The 20,252-nt window shown below is 45.4% G+C and overlaps 1 protein-coding gene across 3 annotated transcripts in view; it reads right to left on the minus strand.

Annotated features, from left to right (window-relative positions):
* Positions 1 to 3,697: 3,697 nt before the first annotated feature.
* Positions 3,698 to 20,252, minus strand: part of PPFIA1 (PTPRF interacting protein alpha 1) — a 124,101-nt gene continuing 107,546 nt past the window's right edge. For all 3 annotated transcript variants that reach the window (XM_054970189.1, XM_054970188.1, XM_054970190.1), the window contains 3 exons: positions 13,805 to 13,970; positions 12,154 to 12,224; positions 3,698 to 5,280 (listed from right to left, as the gene is read on the minus strand). In XM_054970189.1, the coding sequence (XP_054826164.1) occupies positions 12,166 to 12,224; positions 13,805 to 13,970 (225 nt within the window). In that variant the 3' untranslated portion in view covers positions 3,698 to 5,280; positions 12,154 to 12,165. The remainder of the gene's footprint in view (positions 5,281 to 12,153; positions 12,225 to 13,804; positions 13,971 to 20,252) is intronic.

Here is a 20,252-nt window from a genome sequence, read left to right on the forward strand (position 1 = left end):
AGAGGTTGGATAAGCAGCAAGCATTACTGCACTGTGTTGGGTGCCTTTGGTAAGTCCTACTCCCATATTTACCAGCTCCCAACTTTACTTGAATAGGAAATTTGCCAGACATTTCCACAGAGGAAGTAAGTAGTAAGAAGCTTAGGATTGGACTCCACAACAACATACTGGAGTATTAAGCATACTGGTGGTATCAATTCAAGTAACAGACTAGGGCTACAATCATGGTATAGTTAAGCAAACAGCATCGAGTTGGTGTTACAAGCATCTCAGGAACAGTTCATAACAGTGATGTTCTTCCTATCCTCTCATGTCCTCCACTTTGTGTAGTTGATGATTGCTCCTGGACTGCCTGCCCCAGGCCAGCCTTCAGCTCACGCCAAGAGGCTTGAGCCTCATGCACAGAGCTCCAGTTAAATAGCCAGTGGTACCTGTGAAAGGAGAAGGCGGAGTGGTCAACAAGGCCGGCATCCACCAAATGGCCCCAGCTGCAGATCAAAGAGAAGCACCATGAGCTCCTCGTGAGCAAGCTTCCATCTCGGCCTCACAACAGACTCCTCGTAAGTAAGCAAGCCTCTTGCACAGAGCCCCAGTTAAATAGCAAGCGGTACCTGTGAAAAGAGAAGGCAGGGTGGGGAACAAGGCCAGCATCCACCAAATGGTCCAGCTGCAGATCAAAGAGAAGCACCATGAGCTCCTCGTGAGCAAGCTTCCATCTTACCCTCACAACAGCCTCCTCATAAGCAAGAAAACCTCTTGCACAGAACCCCAGTTAAATAGCAAGTGGTACCTGTGAAAAGAGAAGGCGAGGTGGGCAACAAGGCCAGCATCCACCATTGAGCGCCCTGGGAGGTTGAAATGTTACCCTACAGGTTTCTCAGTTTTGTGGTTCTTGATGTCAGTTTTGTGTCCATTTATCCTTCAGCTAAGGGGCACAGTAAATTATTATACAGCATAATAAAGATGTTTAACAGATTCATGGGTCAAATAAGCTTAGTTTATATGGTTTTCATTTGTTTGGGTTCAATTCCAGAGGAAAAACTGTGAAGGAAATAAGTGTGTCAAAACTGGAGATTGATGTATCCTTAATTGTGAAATGCTGAGAGTAATTGATTGAGGCCATTAACTGAGACCCTGTCATCTGTCTCCTCTCAAGCATAGAGGCAAATCTAAATGATTGTTCCTTGGAACAGATGGACATGGAACCAACTAATGGAGAGGTGATTCAGAAAGTCCTAAGTAATGCTCAGAACCTGGTGCGAGATGTAGAGCTGATTGTGCCCATTGGGAACAGTGATCACAATTCAGTGGAGTCCAACTTATTGAAAGGTTGACCAAAAAACCCAACCAAAACCCAATTTTAAATATTTCATTTTAGACAGCCAAAGTTCTCAAAAATTAAGGGGAGGTAGTCAAAAGGAAATTTATAAGGAAGGTCAGGAGGGTCTAATCCCTCCATGAGGCTTGGATTTAAATCTATAATAATGTAAGCACAGACAGAATGTATATCACAGACTAGAAAGGGATTGGCCAAATCTAAGAGCAGGCCAGTGTGGTTAATATATAAAGTCAAAGCAATAAATAGTAAAAGACTTCCTTTAAACGATGGAAGGCTAACCTGATTGACACAAATAAGAGAGGTTGGCAAAAGAGATGTAAGGCAGTTACCATTGGGTCCAAAATTGTGAACACCCAAACCAGGTGCCCTGGCCATTATCTTTTCTTTTTAAAGAGAAACAAAAGAAACAAGCCAAAATTACATCAACATTGGAGGCAGAAAGTAGTTACAAAGCCTATAACAACGCACAAACACCCCTTCCTCTATGGGCAAATGTGGGCTCCGTTATTACGTACGGGCAAGCATGGTCTCCATTATTCCCTACAGGCAAGTGTAGACTCCATTATTCTCTAAGGGCAAGAGTGTTCTCCATTATTGCCTATGGGCAAGCGTGTTCTCCATTATTCTCTATAGGCAAGCATGGTTTCCATTATTCCCTATGAGCAATCATGCATTCTCTGTTGGTAATCATGTATTGTCTATGGGCAATTGGTGTCCTTAGTTTTAGTATGTCCCCTTCTTCTGTCCCTTTTGAACACAAACTAGCAATTGCTAAAGCCCTCTTATTTGGCAGCATAATAACCTCCACAGAAATACAAGGCATTTGAAACAGTAATTCTATTCATTCCATGGGCCTTAATTACACGTTTTGCACCCTCAAGCAGTTGTTGAAAACAGTGAGATAGCAGTCTAAGAACTTCAGTCCTGTATTTAAACTGTTTTTAAGAAACAAAAAATGCAGCAGAGCTACATTTTTTTAAAAACAATGTAGGGCATATGCTGTTTTTGGACATGCATCATCATAGAGAGCATGCACAGAAATAACATGAACAGACCCCTCATTTTATGCCAGATCACACATACTTCTGATATGGAGCTACTAAAATGTATATCTAGTGTACCAACCGACAAATTCTGTTACATATACCACAACATATTCATCTCTACAGTTACCATTGATTTAAAATTTTAGGACGGGTACTGAAAGTTTTCATCCACGACTCTATTTTATCTTTCATGTCAATGGAGACCCAAGACAGCTTACATTGTTCTCCTCTCTGCCATTTTATTCTCTCAACAACTCTGTGAAGTAGCTTAAGCTGAGATAGTGTGACCAAGGTCACCCAGCAAGCTTCCATGGCAGAATGGGATTCAAACCAAGGTCACTCAAACCCTAGTCCAACATTCTAAGTGCTTTACCACACTAGCTCTCTCTAAGAAACTGTCTCTTTCTATTTAGCTCCACAGTAACAACCAACCAAACAATATTTAAAACCATTTGGGATTGTGACACTAGTTGAAATTATCTATGAACTTCGTTTCACTCATTTCCAATAGACTTCAAAACAAAGCTAAAATTAAGGTTTAAGTGTGCCTCACAGCATTGGCTTACATTCATCCTTGGTTAATTTGACTTTCCCTTTGTTTATTCTCTTTCTCCACTACTCTTCCCCTCTAGCCCTCTGAAATTTAAACTGTAAACTGCTTGGGTCTGGAGCCAGTCTTTTTTCACATTATTGTTTAAAGTGTCATATAAACCAACAGAACTCTAGAAATAGTTATATTAACTATCTGTATACATTAAATAACTGTACTGTAGCAACTAAGGTAAACCATCCTTTATGACCCTGACTATGACAAGACATCATCTCTACATACACAAGGAATTTAAAAAGTACTTCAGCCACATACTTGATAAGGAAAAATCATACAACATCTACTTTTGCCTGCTAATCCACCATTTTGTTTTGTTCACATTTCTCTTTCAAGTAAATAAACCCAACACTACATCTTAATTTTAATCAATTTGTTCCCTATTTCACCTCACTTTATTTTGTGCTTTGTCTCTTGAAAACATGTAAAATGACTGTTATTGCAAAATAAACAAGCGTGCTTAGAAGTATCATGAACTGTATGGTTGCAGTTAGTCTGGCCTTTCTAGTTTATTGAAAATTGCCCCTCCACCCAATATCTGGCTTACTATTCACTACCTCTTCCACTGATGATTGCTAACCAAATGCTGTTGAAAGTCTTCAGCCACTTGTTTTTCAAACAGGCTTGGAATTTAGGAGAGATGAGTTACAAAATGCATGGAACTTTTATATTTTTTGTCATATTTTTATCTTTAGCATGAAATATGATTTTTGAAATCAATTATGTACAATCACATGGGCTACACTATAAACTAATACAGACAGCAGACTGCGTTCCTTCAAAGTTCACTTGGCTTAAACCAAGGAAACCAGGAATGGGTATTTTCATAAGCCATTTATGACAATGCATTAATTATTGAAATCTCAACTTTGAAGTATTCAAGCCCTATCACAATATAAACAGCACTTTACTGGCAGTGAAAAATGCTTCAGTACTTTATTGAAAGAAAGCAATAAATAATACTGTGATAAAAATAGTTCAAAAGTATTTAGACTGTACATAATTTGTTACATAATCAGAAGTACACAGAAAAGGTTAATAGAAAAAAACAGAACAGTAACACAAATTTCAGTTGTACAATTAAAAAGAGCCAAAAACAAAACAGAGAGACACATGCTGTATATATTATTGCAAATAAATAATGCACCATGATCTGAACTTACTCTTTGCTGGCTTCTTCATGTGCTATTTAAAAATGAATTATGCATTTTCTACTTATATTGCCTGACATAGCTAAAATTATTAACAACTAAAAGTGTTGTCCAGAATTTAAAACAAGTTTATAAATATATGCAAATGATGACATAATAAAAGTAAGGCCTTTTAAAAGTTGCAGTACTTCATGCTTCAGACATATTGCACTATCAGCATCTTTGTCATGAAACTGCAGTGCAGCATGATTGGTCCGCTTAGAAGAATTGCATCAGTATCTTTTTGCAAACACTTTCACACCAAAATACAGAAGGAGATCACTTCTTGTTGCCTGTTAACTATTAGGAGCTACTCTTAGTTAATAGAAAATATTTTCATTTATGGCTTATGCTCAGTCAATGAACACAGACTGTACAAATACAGCAAGGAAAAGCAATTACAAAAGAGCTCACTAGGGCTCACGTGTGATCCATAGTTCCCAATGATTCCCACATTTTAGGACTTTATGAAAAGTTAGATATACTGAACAAAAGACTTAAATAAATCCACGCTAAAATTGTATGCTATGTGGAAAAGATACAGTTTATGAACAGAAACAGAATCAGGTACCATGCCTATTTTAACATACATATGTTTCTCTGGGAAGAAAAAAGAATTTTAGAGCTAGCTAGCTAGCATTTTCCAAGTGGCAAAATATATATACTGTTTGGTGTCATGATACCTTTACAAAGATAGTAAAATTCTTTTCACTTCCACGTTTATTAAAAACCATTATTGATAATTACAATAACTGCATCATTTACAAAAACCCTATATTGCTTATAGGGACATATACATAAAAGCATTAGAGTACATTCAGTTGAAAAGACTAAAATTAGCAATATTTTGATTTATAGACTGAATGCTAACAGTTAAGTAATTATGAGACTTACAGACCCTTACATAAATATAAGGAAACATTTAATTCTAAAATACTTTTTCTATAGAACTCACAAATTTGTTTGCTAATTAAAAACTCTGTAATAAAATATTTCAAAGTATTGATTTAACAATTATTAACAGATTCATGTTTCCAAAATATGGTCTTTGAGGCGTTCAAAATGTTTCAGATCATCTGTAGAAATAGTGAGGATAAACTGGAAAGAAAAACAAAAATGTTAGTTCAGCTCTAAGCAGCACTGGATTTCTATACAGAAAGCTACAAGCAAAGCAGAGTGGTGAATGATGCTCTACTCAGTTTTACACTCAATTCAAAGGTGGCCAACAAAAACCTCTCTTAGAACCTCCTGGTCTTTGGCAAAGAGAGGGGCAGCCAGTAGTCCAGATTCTCTTTTTCCAGTATACATAACAGGGTTGCACTTACCAGTAACCATTGTTCATCGAGTGCTTCTGTGCAGGCCCACTTCCTTAAAGCTCTGTTAGGGGTCACTTCTCCCTGAACACATATAGGAGCCTGCTATCCCACCTAAATGGTCAAGTGCTGTGGTGAAGTGACCCCCTTCCCTTAGTTCTTCTGAGATGCTGCAAGCTCAAACTGGATAATTCATACAGGAGAGTTCACAGTGGAGCAGGAGGGATGGAATGTGTGCCTGCACAGATAGTCCTGATGAATAATGGTTACAGGTAAGTGCAACCCTGTTTTCATCTTTATTTGTCTGTACAGTCCCACACTGGGAAATTACCAAGCTATACACAAAGAAGGTTGGGTGAATCTGCCCTCCCTCTCAAATACATAATTTTATTTAAAACATGCAATAAGAAGCAAATCACAATCCGAACTGTAGTAAACACCTTAAGAAACTGTTCTTAACAATCTTAAGAAGCAGTGCCTACTTAGAGCATAGAAGAATCAAATAACCATATACTGGTCTGTACTTTTTGTAAACAGGGAATGCAGGACTGCCTTTCCAACTGTGGCTTCTCATCTGGAATTAACTTCTACAGCAAAATGTTTGACAAAAGTGTCTGTAGAGGACCATGTGGCTGCCTTACAAATGTCCAGAAGAACACTGTGAAGGACAGCCAAAGACGAAGCTTGAGACCTTGTTGAATGCACCCTTGGTCGGAGAGGGCAGAGAACTGGAGCTTGTTGGTATGCCAACTGGATAGCTGAAACAATCCACCTGGACACAATTTGGGCTGAGACCAGTTTACCTTTATTTGGGCCACAATGGAAAAAGAGATGGAGATCTATATACGAAACAAGCGTCTTCTGAGCAAATAAACATCCAGTGTGTGTAATGCCTTCTCAGCTTCTGACTCTGGTTTGTGGAAGAATACAAGTAGTGTAATATGCTGAGCTAAGTGAAAGTGGGAGATCACTTTACACCAAAGTTCCAAGCTGGGCTGAAGGACGTCTTTTCCTCACAATATTTGATATAGGGGGGATCTGCCTTAAGGGCTGCTAACTCACTGACCCTTCTAGCTGATGAGACAGCAAAAAGGAAACTTGCTTTAAATAGTACATCTAAAAGAAAGGTTGTCAATTGTTCAAAAGGTGCCAACATAAGGCAGGATAGCATCAGCGACAAAAAACACTGTGGGTGACAGGTGAGATCAGGGGACATAAATTATACATCCCCTCAATAAACTGATCAGAGGCTTGGTGGGATACCAATCTGCCCTCTACCTGTTCGTGAAAGGCAGAAATAGTGGCCAAATGCAGTTTAAGGGAAGATGTGGCCAAGCCACTTGCTTCAAGTTCACAGAGAAATTCAAGAATGAGGGCTAGAGGGAAGGCCTGTCACTTAAAAGCCTTCTTAGTGACACACTCAGTAAAGCATGTCCATTTTGAAGAGTAAGACCTTTAAGTGGAGGGTTTTCTGGTGTTCAGCAGCACATTTTGGACATGGTCAGAAAACACGAACGTTAAGCGTGAATATGCCATGCTGTGAGGTGTAATGTTAGTGGTCCTGGTGAAGTACCCTGCCCTTGTAAAGGTCGAGAACCTGAGGGACAGTGGTGTAATTCTGTTTGGACAGCCTGAGAAGTTTTGGGAACCAAATTTGTCTTGGCCAAAATGCTGCTATTAAAATACAGTTTGTGCTGTCCTTCTTGATTGCAAAAAGAATAATTTTTGCAAGGAGTGGATTTGGTGGGAATACATAAAATAAGGAGCCTATCCAAACATGTTGGAAAGCATTCCCTATGGACTGTGGATTGCTTCCTGCCATGGAGCAAAAGACCTGTGCTTTGGTATTGTCCACGGCTGCAAACAGATCCATATGGGGTAAGCAATCTGGATAAGGAAAAAAAGACAAGATTTTGCTGATCTGGCTAAATCCAGCTTTCCCAAATCAAAACCAGAGAATCCTGAATATGATCTGGGAACCCAGATGCAGACCTGTGGATAAATCCAGGTAAATCTGGGAAATCTGGCTTTAGCCTCTGGCTGATTCTTTCCTAGGCTTCTCCCACTTTTTTCCAAGAGGGGAAGTGGGTGGCCAATCTATTCAGAACAGGAGCTCTCCTTATGTGTCTGGCTTCTGTGAGTGACACTGGCTGAAACAGTATCCCTTGCTTCATTTAGTTTGGGTGGAATTCTCTGTTTTGACATGATTCTCTGGTTTGATGTTGGCTCCCTTGATTCACGTTGGTTCTTGCTTCAGTTTGGTTTGGGTGGAATTCTCTGTTGGTCATGATTCTCTGGTTTGATGATGGGCCCCTTGATTTACTTTGGTTCTGGGGGGATTCCATCCATTCCCTTGCTTCAGTTTTGCTCTGATGGACTTCATCTTGCATTTGGAAATGTGCCTTTGGCTACTGGCAGCCTTGCCCCTGTGTGTTTCTGCCTGACAGCCTGCTTGGAAATGTTTTCCCCCGTAGGAAACAATGGAAAGTGGCTGGGGGCACCTTATTCAGGGCCCCATAGAATTGGACTCTGAGATCCAATCTTCCTGAAATTTAGATGATCTTTAGAGGACAGTCAGGAATAGGATCCTTGCAAATTTGGTGGCGTTTGAGTGAAAAATGCCTCCTAAGCCCCCACCCCTCCGAATAGCCTCCAGATGGTTTTCCCTATAGGGAATAATTGCCAAATAATCCAGGATTCTCTGATGTCTTAACCAGATCAGAGAATCTTTTCCAGATCTCAGGAATCCCAGATTTTTGGGGGAACCCAGAACCCTAGATCCAGATTTCCCGGATTTTTTGGGGAGTGCATTCACCTGGATCCACATCTGGGAAACACCATTCCAGGAATGCAGGTTGTATATATACATCCTGCAAAGCCGACTTGTGGTTAGAATTCATTCCTCTAATCAAAATGTCAGCTCTGATGTTGTCTGAGCCAGCTATACTAACGGCCTGAAGATTGACGTAGTTGGGAATTGTCCAATTCCAGATAGTAGTGACCTCTTCAGAAAGGGTCAGAGAAGCAATATCACCCTGTTTGTTGATGTAATACATTGCTGTGGTGATGTCTGTTCGTACCACCACCTCTTTGCCCTGAAGCATAACTGCAAAAGATCTAAGAACGTAATGTATGGTTGCTGCCTAGGCCGAGTGGAGGGAGCAGGGGGGACCCACAACAAACCGAGACCACACACAGATTTGGATAAAACATGGCCACAACTTTATTGACAGCAATGAAACCAGGAGTATTGGCGCCGCATGTGGGTCAGATCCGCAAAAGCATCGGCTGACCCGCCTGACAGCCGATGAGCCTCAACCCCCCCCCCAGACCCAGGCTGGGGGAGGGAACCCAAGGAGTGACATTTAAGGGGAGATCACCTGGGTGTACACCCCTGGGTGATTCCCCTGCCACCTGGGAGTGAGGATGCCGTGGCAGCCCCCGAGCTGGGCATGCATCCCCATGCCTCACTCCCAAGACTCCTTATGGGAATCTCCTTACCGAGGAGCCTGGGGCCCGGAGGCCCCCAGCTCCCCCCAAAAAGGATCTGACCCAATGCCCACTGCCAAAGTTGTGACAGAAATAAAAAACCTGAAGAAGAGGGAGAGGTGGGTGGGAGACCGCCGTCCGAGCCAAAGTGAGGAGGGCGGGGACGGCAGCCGGGTAAATACCCAGCTGCCGGACCTGGGTGAAAACCGCGGCCCTGAGGTCCGCGGCCAATCCCCGCCCCTCCCGGGGCCGGCCTGGGCCGCCGGGATTGGCCGGCCCCAGGTTTGAATCTGATTGGGCGCCGGCCCGCCCAGGCGTCCCAGGCGAGCCGGCACCCAGCCGTTGCAGCTCCCCGTCTCCCTCCCGGCCCGCCGGCAGCAACCGGGCGCCAGGTAAGTCTGGTCGCCCCTGTTTCTTAGTTCTAGAACATTAATGTGCAGACCTTTTTCAGATGATGACCACACATTTTATATGGCCGCCTCACTGCAATGTGTACTCCAACCTTCTAGTGACACATCAGTGGTAAGGCTGATTTCATGATGTGGAGACCCAATTAAAGGAATTGTCATCACTCCCCCACCATGCTAAGAACCTTATTACTGTTTATGGAACAGATAACCTGTGATTTTGGGAATGGATACCTTGAATGACCAGATAAATTAATTCTGTAAGGTACGAATGGAACCACAGAAGTTGTGGATGCCATTAGATCCAACAGCCTCTGAATGCATAATACTAATTGAAAACATTGTTTTTGTAAAAAGTTGATGCCATAGACTTGAGCACTTTGGCCCTGTCAAGGGGTAATGTAGCTTAACCTGCAGAAGAATCTAACATAGTACCTATGTAGGTTACTGTTTGGGTCACCATCTTTTTTGGGAACTAGGAAAAAACTAGGGAAAAAAACACATTATGGCTCTCCATCCTGAACCACTTCAATTGTTCCTTTAGCAATAAGGGCTGAATCTCAGATGCTAATTGGGGCACTGTATTATTAACAGCAGCCTCAGTCAATTGACATTAAGGTACCTGTTTAAACTCCAGCCTGTAGCTATATTTCACTATGTCTAAAACCCAAGTGACAAATGTTATAGCCTCCCAATTGGAGGCTTAAGGTGATAATCTATCCAGATAACAGGATCAGTAGGGAGTTCAAGCTCTAGTCAGCACTGTTTTGAACGGCCATGTTGTTCCTAGATGGCAACAGATCTATCAACAGTGTGATGTCCCACATTCATTTGCTGCTCTGACAGATGCACTGCCTCCGAATGCAAAAGCTTCTCTAGTGCTTTTTTTACTTCTGGCAGGGAATCAGCATGGGATGAAAGTTTCTCCTACAGGTACTGCTGACAAGCCCCCATGATAGTCTGATAGTTGCCTATCCTGAGGTTGAGGGCTCAGACTGAATATTGCCTCCTGCCCAGGGAGTCTATCTTCCTCCCTTCCTTATCAGTAGAAGCCAAGCATGCACCAGGCTAGTGCTTGGTCTGAACATCTTTGGTCACCAGTGAAGAAGGCAAACATCCAAAGGTCTTCATAAGTAGTACCAGATCTTAACACCCAACCATATTGTCAGGGGATGGATCTGAGGCTGTTTTAGAACCAGCCTCATAATGCACAGGAAGTTGGTCTTCCTCTTGAGTTGACTACCAAGTGATATTCCAGCTGCGAATAGTGAGGTAGAGGCATTTAGGTTTGCCTAGTAGAAGTGAATGGCACTAGGTGTTTCTCTGGATCTTCTGGCCATTGACAGTGGCATGGAGGGGGTAAGTAATATACACAGTGATGACTATGAGCTTCCTGCCATGGATTTGGTAACATACTCAATGATGTATGTTGGTGGTTTAGGAGATCTGACACCATTGCCGATGATGACATTCTGTGTGGATAATTTTTGCCCTGCATTTAGAGCACTTTTTGAATAATGCCTTATGGGACAGTGTTCAGAGCAAAAACTCATGAACAAGTGATGGTGAATTATCAGAGTTAGCAGTGAGATCTCTGATTGATGAAACTCACCAAATGACCTGAAGGACAGGGAACGAGCAGAGCTAGCGAAGAATTTTCTCTTCACAGCGGCTAAGAGAGAACTGAGAGGTTGCTTCTCCATCAGAGCATGTGACCATTTAGGTGGAAAAGTGGGCTCCTACATGCTTGGGGAGAAGTGACCCCTAACAGAGTTTTAAAGAAGTAAAAGAAACTTTTTTGAGCACCTGGCCTGCAAATGTGCAGTCCCAATGTATGCTCAGAAGGATAAAGATGAACTAAGACTGTAAAAGCATTAGCTTGTAATTTCATAGCACTGATACGCTACTGGGGAGTGTTGAGTCTTCCCAAACTTGGCCCTCAAGGCCCCTGCATCAGATACAAAAAGCAGGCTGCAGAACTCCTCCCTACAACCTGGTTTTGCACAACCATCATTTCTGAAGCACAGGAGAATCACCTGCTGGTTTTCCATTTTGTGAAGGCAAACTTTCCTCAAGAAAAGAACTTTCTAAATGTTATGTGTATGAAGACAGGCACCTTAGAATATTAGTGATAGTAAATAGGGCTGTGCAATTCGGGTTTCCGATTTGGGGAAAATACCCGAATCAGACTCGATTTGCAAAGCTTCGGGATTTTTGAATCGGCCCCAGCGTGCTGTGTCTGTTTCGGAAACCCCAAATCAAAGATTCCCGAAGCGATTTATATTGCTTTGGGAAGCTTTGGGTCAAGGGGTTAAAATGCCCCTTTCCATGGTGCTGCACAGTGCCATGGAAAGGGGCATTTTAACCCCCGAATCAGCTGCTTGGTGGGAAGGTCCCCACCAAGCAGCTGAGTCAAGCTGGCGGGGTTAAAATGCCTCTTTCCATGCTGCTGCGCAGTGGCACAGAAAGGGGCATTTTAACACCCAAATCAGTTGCTTGGCAGGAAGTTCCCCACCAGGCAGCTGAAGCCAGTGGGATTTAAACTACTCCCTCCTCCTCCTCTCATTGGGTGAAATAAGCAGCTGGGCAGGGAAGTTTGTCGGTGTGCTCCAAATCTTTACGGAGCACACCGAAGCAGGTTAAATAACAATTCCCAAAGCAGCTTGATGCTTCGGAAATCCTTATTTATGAATTTTTTCCCCAAATTTTTTTTGCTGCACACCCCTACTAGTAAATCCTATTAAGCTATCACTCTTACTTACCAATGAAAGGCTTTAACATGAATAAGTCCTTACTGTAGCAGAATCCAGTCTTTGTGTTGCAGATACATTGCCTATGTCAACAATCAGGAAAACATGCAGAACAGAGCATGCGTTTAGTTAGAATCAAGTTCAATACACACATTGAAGTTAGCCACACAAAACTCAAATACATGGCTATATTGACTAAAGACACACTATAACTTTATGGGAGATGGGGAAATCACAACCAGACACACCATCCCATGACATACAGCAGCATGTAATTTCCATTCTCAGTAGGCAAAATAAATCCGTATATGAACAACCTCATCTCCAAGAGCACTCACAGTTGGGCCCTTGGAATATTGCAATGAGTTCATGTAACACTGTCTTACTCAGGGGTCTCTTACCACTATGCAAAACAACGTTGAGCCAGTTGCTGCCTATATCCCCAGCTGACACACTGATAAGGAATGGAGATATGAACAAAATCCAGGAAGAAGAAGAGGAGACTTAAAAGATTTTATAGAGAAGATGTAAGGGGCTGGGGAAGGGAAATGACAGATATATTTCTATTTTGTAGGCTGACTCATCCAAAAAAGTGAGAAGAGGTTCCATATTTGTCAAAACAAAAATACAGTAACCTACCAAAGCTATCAGCTACTTGCAGAAGACAGAAGTTTCAATGCAGAAATACTAATAAAACATAACTGTAGGTGATAAAGCAGAAAGCTGGAGTATAAGTAGAGAAGGCAGTATGTATAAAATAGGAGTTTTGTACTTGAAAAAGAGAAGATGATAGGAATGCAGCTAGAAGGAGAAGGGAAATTCAAAGTGGAGGTTTTTTTAAAAGATAAGATACGACTTCTGGAGCAATGGTCCCCAGTTCTAGATTACTTAACAAAAGATGAAAATATGACAAATGCAAGCAGGAAACATGACCTCTACTATTCCCTAGCATACTTATGATACTGGTTGGTATATTAATATGAACATCACTAAGCAGTAATCAAACTTGGAAAAATTTTGTTTAACAGAGCGTTTTCCTATATATCTTTGTTACATAACAGCCACTCAAATAACCGAATAAGGAATACTGAACCATGTAACAGGTGTACTTTTCTGATTGTTGTATGTAATATTCTACGTTGTTTGTTATTGTTGTTTAAAAAAATACTGAAAATGTTGAATAAAATATAATTTTTAAAAAAAGACATGACAGTATTTGAAAGCACAGAGAATGGAGCCATGGGGCAGAGAAGGAAAAAAGGGATGTGGCAGAGAACTGAAGTTGATGGAAGGGTTAAGGAATCAGGAGGAAGTAATAATTACAATCTGCCAAGCCAAAGAGTAAACAGTAACTGCTACTGAATAACCCCTGTCTGTATCCAACAGGCTAGAGGAGTTTCCCCTAGAAATTTCACTAAAACTGGATTATGAACAGCAGCAGTCCTTTCTGGATTGGTACTATATAGTTTCATGGATTGCATCCTATGGCTCCATTCTACCAAGTCTTCCTACAGCAGAGAAAGACTTCCTTCAACAAACACAGACCAAGGCATTATAAATCATGCACAAAACAAGTCTTCTTTCACACAAAGAAGGCAGATGCTTTAGCTAGTTCATTTACAACTGTCAGGCAAACATAACCACCAGCCTTTAAAAAAATTACCATCAATTTGCATCTTTTTTGGCTGCATAGAAGGTGAAGACATTGAGGAGGTAACTCTGAAGTTTGCAGGGAGAGTCTCTGCTGATCCAGCAGCTAAACCTCTTACATCCTTTGGTCTAAACTTCTTTCTCCATGAAGGTGCTCGTCTAAAGCTTTTATCATCATCCTGACAAATAAACAAGCATAGCAAATCAATACGACAGCTTATTTTTAATCCTAGCAATGCATTTTAAGATCCAATGTACAATATAAGTAGAATATTCAAGAGAGTATCACAGTAAGTACAGATTTTGTAGGCATTATATGCACTTCATACCTCAGCCATTCAACTGATGAAGTTCCCAACATTTTGCGTAAGATCTTTTAAAAACCTGACATCACATCTCTCCTCAAAGAAAACAACTTCAGAGGTCTCTCCCTAGTTCCTAAAGGATTACGTTTTCCCATCTTTATAAGGGAGATTTAAAAACAACTTTAAGCAGATGTCATGTCAGTCATTCTGGAAGTCAGCAATGCTTTTGCTACCCATGTCATGAAACACGACTTGCGCTTTCAGCAACCATTCAACAATTATAGCACCACAATATTCTGAACTAGAATGTGGGTAAGAAGCCATGACTCTTAACAATGCTTGAAAGTGCCAAGAATTCAAGGCCCTAATTTTTGTGTGAAAAAGACATTTTGTAGCCAGGACTAGGGGTGTGTGCTTCGGGTTTCTGATTTGGAAAAAATACCCAAATTGGACTTGATCTGTAAAGATTCGGGATTTACGAATAGGAGCCAGCATGCTGGCCACGATTCGGAAATCCTGAATTAAAGCTTCCCGAATTATTTGGGTACCTTTGGGAAGCTTCAGGCTGGAGCTGGCTTCAGTTGGCAGGCAGTGGGGATCCCCCCGCCTGCCAGCTGAAGTTTAAAGGGCCCTTTCCCTGCTGCTTGCAAGCAGCAGGGCCCTTTAAACTTCAGCTGGAGGCAGGGGGATCCCCACTGCATGTCAGCTGAAGTTTAAAGGGCCCTTTCCCTGTCGCTTGCAAGCGGCAGAGCCCTTTAAACTTCGCTCAACCTCCCCCCACTTCCAGCCGGAGGCGGAGGCTGGAGGGGTTATGGCCTTCCCCGCCGGCCAGCTGGCCGCTGTAGCCCTGGAGGCGGCGATGCGACAGCAGAGCAGCTGGCTCTGGCCCTTCCCACCCCTCAAATGGCCACCATGGCGGAGGAGGAGGCACTTCCTACCCCTGAAACGGTCGCCATGGAAGGCAGGAAGGGTCGGAGGAGGCAGCTCTGGCCTTCCCCACCAGGCAGCTGGCCTCTGCAGGCCCTGGAGGCGGCAGCGGCGGCACAGCAGAGTAGCCAGCTCTGGCCCTTCCTGCCCCTCAAATGGTGGCAGTGGTGGCCTTTCCTGGCCCTCAAAAGGCTGCCGTGGCGCTGCAGTGGTGGAGAAGGCGGTGCGGGTCACCACCGAGGAGCTGGCTCCGGGCTTCATTGTTGCCCAGCTGGCTGCTGTGGCAGCGAAGAAGGTGGCACAGGCCACACAGGAACCAGCTCCAAGCTTCCCCGCTGCCCAGCTGGCCACTGCTGCAGCAGAAAAGGTGGCGCAGGAGCCAGCTCCAGGCTTCCCCACCGCCCAGCTGGCAGCTAAGGTGGCAAAGAAGGCGGCTCCAGGTTTCCCGCTGCCCAGGTGGTCTTCTTCCTGGCTCCACAGCCAGGTAAGTGGGGTGTGTGTGGTGGGGATGTGGCGGACGGAGGCATAATGGGGGGGTTGGGGGGTTGGGAAACAGGCAGCTTCCCTCTCACTTCAGTATGCTCTGAATCTTTACGGAGCATACCGAAGCTATTTAAAGCCTATTAAAATAGGCTTGCTACTTTGTCTTTCGGGGTATTATAGATCGGGTTTACCCGAAGCGGAAAAACTGAATTTTTCTCAGTGCACACCCCTAGCCAGTACCCACCAGCATGTAATGAGTCAATTCCTAAGAGGGAAGTTAATTTCAAGAATAATGCGGTGTTGTTACTTAGCTAGTTTCGTGTAGTGGTTAAGAGCACGGGAATCTAATCTGGAGAACTGGGTTTGATTTCCCACTCCTCCACTTGTAGCCCGCTGGGTGACCTTGGGTCAGTTACAGCTTCTCAGAGCTCTCTCAGCCCACACACCTCACAGGGTGATTGTTGTTGTGGGGATAATGACAGTATACTTTGTAGACCGCTCTGAGCAGATGATAAGTCATCCTAAAGGGTGGTATATAAATCGAATTTTACAACAACTACTACTACTACTACTACTGAAATCCCCTTTGTCTCTCATCCAAAACAGGGAACAAAATAAGCCCATTCTGTAACATTTTCTAAAACCTCTGGCTGACGTGGCATGGATAATGCAGGGTCATAATGTACATTTCAAGCAGAGCTCATTTGGAGGGGGAACGCGCCGGAATGGCGTTCCATAACATCTGAAAAGAGGTCACGTGGGTTTTGGCCCCGTCCACATGATTCCTTTTCCTCCCCACTGCCCGTGTCTTTAGCTGCAGGTAGAGGCAGAGGCAGCAGCAGCATCACCACCACCCATCACCACCTCCTGGATTCCGTGGTAGGAACCTGGGGTGGGCGCAGCCGTGTGGGGGGAGCATGGGGGGAAAGAGAGGCCATGTGGCCCATCCTCCAGGCCTGCAAGTGGTGAGGCCTGTGCAGAGGCGGGTAAGCTGCTTTGAGTTCATTCTGCTTCATTCATGACGTGTGTGTGTGTGTGAGAGAGAAAAACAGGGTTTCTCACCTGTAACTGTTGATCGTCGAGTCTCTTCTGTGCAGACACACATTGGGACTGCGCAGGCGCAGGCCAGCCGCGGAAAAGATTTTTCTAGCTTTTAGAGATGTGAAGGGGACGTTCGGATCCACCGCGCATGCGCGCCGGTGTTCCCGCCAATTTTGAATGCATATATATCCGAACGTCCCCGGCATTCCCTCAGTTCACCTGAGCCGCCGGAGAAACTCAGAAACCAAGCACTCACAGCGGGGTAGGTGGGAGGGAATGTGTGTCTGCACAGAAGAGACTCGACGATCAACAGTTACAGGTGAGAAACCCTGTTTATCGTCTTCGTCCTTCTGTGCAGCCCCACATTGGGAGAATAATTAGCATCTCACCAATGGGGGCGGGTGTGAGTGTCTACTGGAACAAAGAATGCAGGACAGCCGTGCCAACAGCTGATTCACGCCGTGCATTCACGTCCACAGAATAGTGTTTGATGAAAGTGTCTGCAGTGGACCATGTCACAGCTTGGCAGACGTCCCGGAGCGGCACTCCTCGCAGGAAGGCAGCAGAAGCAGCTTGCGCTCGAGTGGAATGAGCGGTAACCAACAAGGGACACTGGACTCCAGCATGCTGATAGCAAAGTTTAATCGTAGACACAATCCAGCGAGAGATGGACTGGGCAGAAGCAGGTGAGCCCTTGCGAGGGCCAGAGTAACATAAAAACAGGGCAGGAGACTTCCTGAAGCATTTGGTGCGATGTAAATAAAACAATAAAGCACGCTTTACATCCAATGTGTGTAGTGCTCGTTCCCCTGGGGATGAGGGCGTTGGAAAAAAGGAAGGGAGGACCACCTTTTGCTGTAGGTGAAATTTGGAGACCACTTTGGGCAGAAATTCCATGCTAGTGTGGAGCATGACCGTACCAGGGAAAAACTGCAGGAAGGGAGGGTCACACCTCAGAGCAGACAACTCCCCAACACGCCTAGAGGACGTGACCGCCACCAGAAAGGCCACCTTTTGTGTGAGCAAGGGCAGGGGACAGGTGGATAGGGGCTCGAAGGGCCGGAGCATCAGTTGGGAGAGTACCAGGGACAGACTCCACTGAGGAATCGGCGGGGGCCCTAGGAGGGAAGGTCTTAAACAGGCCCTTTAGGAACTGCTTGGAAAGCCAGTGAGTGAAAACGGTCTTTCCATCAATCTGCTCATGAAAAGCAGAGATCGCAGCCATGTGGACCTTAATGCTGGAGAAGGCAAGACCCTGTGAGCACAAATATAGGAGGTAGTCGAGAATCACAGGCAAAGGGCAATCAAAGGGAGAGACCCCTTTTGAGGCCAGCCATTGGGAAAAACGTGACCACTTCCTCTGGTAGGATAGCCTGGTGGATGGCTTCCGGGCATTCAGAATGACTTTAAGAACCTCCGAGGAGAGGCCTACTCCGGAGCGCACAGGAGCCAGGCAGCCAGGCTCAGAACTGCCACATTGTGGTGTCTGACCCCGTCCCTGGTCAATAGGTCCGGGGCCGGCGGAAGTGCTAGGCACCGTCCCCGTGAAAGGGAGAGTAAGAGCGGGAACCAATCCTGGCGGGGCCACCGTGGGGCAATCAGGATACAGTGGGTGTTGAAGGCCCTTATCCTGGAGAGGACCTTGTGCAGGAGTGGAAAGGGCGGGAAGGCATAAAAGAGCCCCGGGGACCAGGGTATCTGAAAAGCATCCCCTAGGGAGTGACGGCCAACTCCGGCCCGGGAGCAGAACAGCGGGGCCTGCTTGTTGTGGGCCGTGGCGAAGAGGTCGATGAGTGGTGTGCCCCATGATCGGAAGACCTGGTGGAGGTAAACCCTGTTGAGGGACCACTCGTGCTGAGGTAGAAACACCCTGCTCAGTGTGTCTGCTGCGGTGTTGAGCTCCCCGGCAATGTGAACGGCCCTGGGAAGGACGTTGTTGACCATGGCCCACGTCCAGAGAGTCGTTGCTTCCCTGCAGAGCTTGAGCGAGACCGTTCCTCCCTGCTTGTTGAGGTAATAGCAGGCTGTGGTATTGTCCGACAGGACCTGAACCCTCCTGTTCCGAATGATATCTGCAAAACAAGCAAGGGAGTAACGGATCGCTCTAAGCTCCAAAAGGTTTATGTGCATGGATGCCTCAGTTGGGGACCAGACACCTTGGGCTGAGAGCTGCCCACAGCGCCCTCCCCATCCCAAGTTGGAGGCGTCAGTAAAGACGGTGACCTCTGCCAGGAAAGGGCCAAAGGGACAACCTTCGGACAGGTTCTCAGGGACAGTCCACCAGGCCAGGGAGCGCTGCACCACCCTGGGGATGGAGAATTTCTGATGCTGGCCCATAGTGAGGGGGTTGTACCTCCGGACGAACCAGTTTTGCAGAGGCCTCATATGCAGGCGTGCGAAAAAAACTACCCCTGTGGAGGAGGCCATAAGGCCCAACAACGTTTGGATCAAAAGGGCAGTCTGGAAACGGTTATGCAGGAAGTGACGGGCTAAGGAGGAAAGCCTGGTCAGGCGATCGGGGGGCAGGAAGGCTCTGCCCCGGGGAGAGTCGAGATGAACCCCAATAAACCTAATGGCCGTGCCTGGAGTAAGGACGGACTTATCCCCATTAACCACCAAGCCCAACCTAGCCAGTACAGACAAAGTGAGGGCAATATGGGCCTGGAGAGAGTCAGCTGAGGGTCCCACCAGGAGCCAGTCATCCAGGTATGGGTAGATAAAGCATCCCCTGGACCGTAGGTATGCCACCACGGTGGCCATGCACTTCGTGAAGACCCTGGGTGCAGAGGCCAGCCCAAAGGGCAACACCGTATATTCATACACAGAATCCCCATAGACAAACCGCAGGTACTTCCTGTGGCCCTCGAAAATGGAGATGTGGAAGTAGGCGTCTTTCAAGTCCAGAATAGCTAACCAAACGCCAACCTCCAGGAGCTCTATAACCCGTGCCAGGGTCAACATCCGAAATTTCTCAACCCTCAAATAACTGTTGAGGCCCCTAAGGTCCAAAATGGGCCGGGAACCTCCATCCTTCTTATCCACCAGGAAATACCTCGAGTAAAATCCCCAAGGGGAAGTAGCGACATTGACCAGTCGGACAGCACCTTTGTTCACCAACTCTATAACATTATTGTGTAACACAATATCACAACATGGAGAACAACGGGGAGGGAGAGAAAGGGGAGGTGCATCAACGAATAACAATTTGTAACCATGGGCCACAATAGACAGGACCCAAGTGTCAGATGTAACAAGTTGCCAACAGGGCAAAAAAGGCCGAAGCCTGTCCAAGAACCGGGCAGTAGAGGGAGTGTCCTCAGAGGCCAACAGGGGAGCGTTCAGGCTTAGTCAGAAGACCGAGGGCTTCTGCACCGAGGTCGAAGGCTTGGGTGAAGAGGGCTGTTGCCTGCCCTTGGACCGGCCGGAGCGCCTGGAAGAGTGACGCTGCTGGGCTGAATAGGATCGGTGACCGTAGGACTGGCCCGAAAAGAAGCGCCCTTGACGCTGCTGGTAAGGCTGGTAAGGGGTCTGGTAGGACCGGAACCGACCATAACGATACCTCGGACCCGACGACTGAGCTGAGGGGGCGACTCCGAGGGACTTGGCCGTCTGCTGATTCTTTTTCATCAGGGAGAGGGACTCATCCGTCTTCTCCGAGAAGAGCTGGGGCCCCTCGAATGGGAAATCCTCCACTTTCGCCTTCTT

Source organism: Eublepharis macularius, chromosome 2 (genome assembly GCF_028583425.1).
Source record: "Eublepharis macularius isolate TG4126 chromosome 2, MPM_Emac_v1.0, whole genome shotgun sequence".
Lineage (NCBI taxonomy): Eukaryota > Metazoa > Chordata > Lepidosauria > Squamata > Eublepharidae > Eublepharis > Eublepharis macularius.